This window comes from Galeopterus variegatus, unplaced genomic scaffold, assembly GCF_000696425.1.
Source record: "Galeopterus variegatus unplaced genomic scaffold, G_variegatus-3.0.2 Scaffold44741, whole genome shotgun sequence".
NCBI lineage: Eukaryota > Metazoa > Chordata > Mammalia > Dermoptera > Cynocephalidae > Galeopterus > Galeopterus variegatus.
The window spans coordinates 1-1,689 of NW_007770852.1; the positions used below are offsets into that span (position 1 = coordinate 1).

A 1,689-nucleotide genomic window follows, 5' to 3' on the forward strand; every position below is an offset into this window, starting at 1 on the left:
TGAAGGACGATGAGGCTCCTGACGAGTGGGCCTTGATGCAAACAGGGTTCGAGACAAAGAAAGCAGCTTCTGAATGGGGACGAAGTCCGGAGAAGGCAGTGCTTGCAAACAAGGCAGCAGCTCTGCACTCGGAGCATCTTTGGGAGGCAGCAGCCCTGAGAGAGGCAGTGACACCAGAGAATGGAGAGGCTGGGAGCAGGGCGGCTGTGAGTGCGGCCGTGGCCACACAGCCAGATATGGACGGACGTGGACAGGAAGCGGCCACAGACCTAGAGGACAGGGAGCCCGTGGAAGATGCTGCATCCCAGACAGAGGATGGTTCTGGAGAGGCAATGGTTGGGGGAGAGAAACCATCCAGAGAGAGGAAGGAAGTTATGGGGACAGAAACACCCTGGAGCTCCTCTACAGGAGAGACAGGGGCGGCCAGGGCAGGGGAGTCAGAGGGCAGGCCTGAGGAACTGTGCAAGGACGACGTGCAACGGCAGGACAGGGTGACCGAGGCAGACCCCAACAGGGAACATGATAGGAGAGCAATGTCACCTGAGGAATTAGATGGAGCAAGAGAAAGGAGAGCTGAGAGGCCAGTAGCACCTCTGAGGGAAACTGAACCTGAGAGAGAAGAGGTGACAAGGGCAGATGCACCTAAGGATGAAGATGTTCTAGAAGAAGAGCCAACTCTTAAAGGGGAAGAGGGGGAAACAGTGAAGGAAGGGAGATCTGAGGAAGAGACAAAAGCCCCCCACAGTGAAATTGGCTCTGGTGCTGAGGATGAAGTGCCTGCTGAGGCATCTGAACTGACTGAAGATACGGGATTTCCAGAAAATTCACTAACAGAGAGAGTGGTTTCCATGTTTGAAGCAAGACCTGGATCTGAAGAGTCACTGGAAAAACTAACAACTCTGAGGAAGGATGGAGAAGGGGAAAGACTGATCGCAGCCAGAGACATGGAGCACAGGGGCCGAGCAGAGCTGCTGGCCAGGGAGGATGTGGCCCCTTCCAAGCAGGAGCTGGGGCCCCCCTGCCATGGAGGGGGCGCGTCAGGAGCTCCCGCAAGCCAGCTGGCAGGGAAGGCCCAGACACCTGAGGTGACGACCACAGCCACAGGTGAGGCTGAGGAGTGTGCAGCTGAGGATCCAGACTGCCTTGCAGGACTGCAGGGAAGGGAGGAAGAAGGGCCTCTGCAGGGGCAAGAAGGAGCTGGGGACAAGCTTATGATCCAGGAAGATGTTCCTGAGGGAGAGCCCATGATGGCAGGAAAGTCCAATGAAGGAGGGAAGGATAAGGACCCAGAGGAGGAGGAGGATGAAGAGTGTGCTCTGGGGACGGGAGAGATGAAGGACAGGAACACAGAGGGGGATGGGGACATGGGAGGAGGAGCAGTTATGGCTGAGGAAGGTCTCCAAGGAGGAGGAAAGGCAGACACGGCCGCAGAGAAGAGGGAGGTGTGGGCAGATTCCAAGACAGCTGAGGGGCAGACAGTAGCAGAGAAGTCCTCCCCCTCTTCAGATGTTGCTGGGGAGGAAACTTGGCACAGAGAGGATGAGTTACTAGGAAAAGCAGCAGCTGCAGAGAAGGTGGCGGTAGAGGAAATAGCGCTGAGCGGGGAGGAGGTGCCAGCGGTGGAGGAGGTGACAGCGACATCAATGCCAGAGGCTGGGGTGGGAGCCCCAGGAGAACCCTCCGATGCAG

The 1,689-nt window shown here is 57.4% G+C and overlaps 1 protein-coding gene across 1 annotated transcript; it reads left to right on the forward strand.

The window, feature by feature from the left end:
- Positions 1-5: 5 nt before the first annotated feature.
- Positions 6-1,469, forward strand: LOC103584122 (glutamate-rich protein 3-like; the record flags this gene model as incomplete). Its single annotated transcript, XM_008565235.1, has 1 exon — positions 6-1,469. A coding segment is annotated over one exon (1,464 nt), but the record flags the coding sequence as incomplete, so codon positions are not given.
- Between the last annotated feature and the right edge of the window lie 220 nt (positions 1,470-1,689).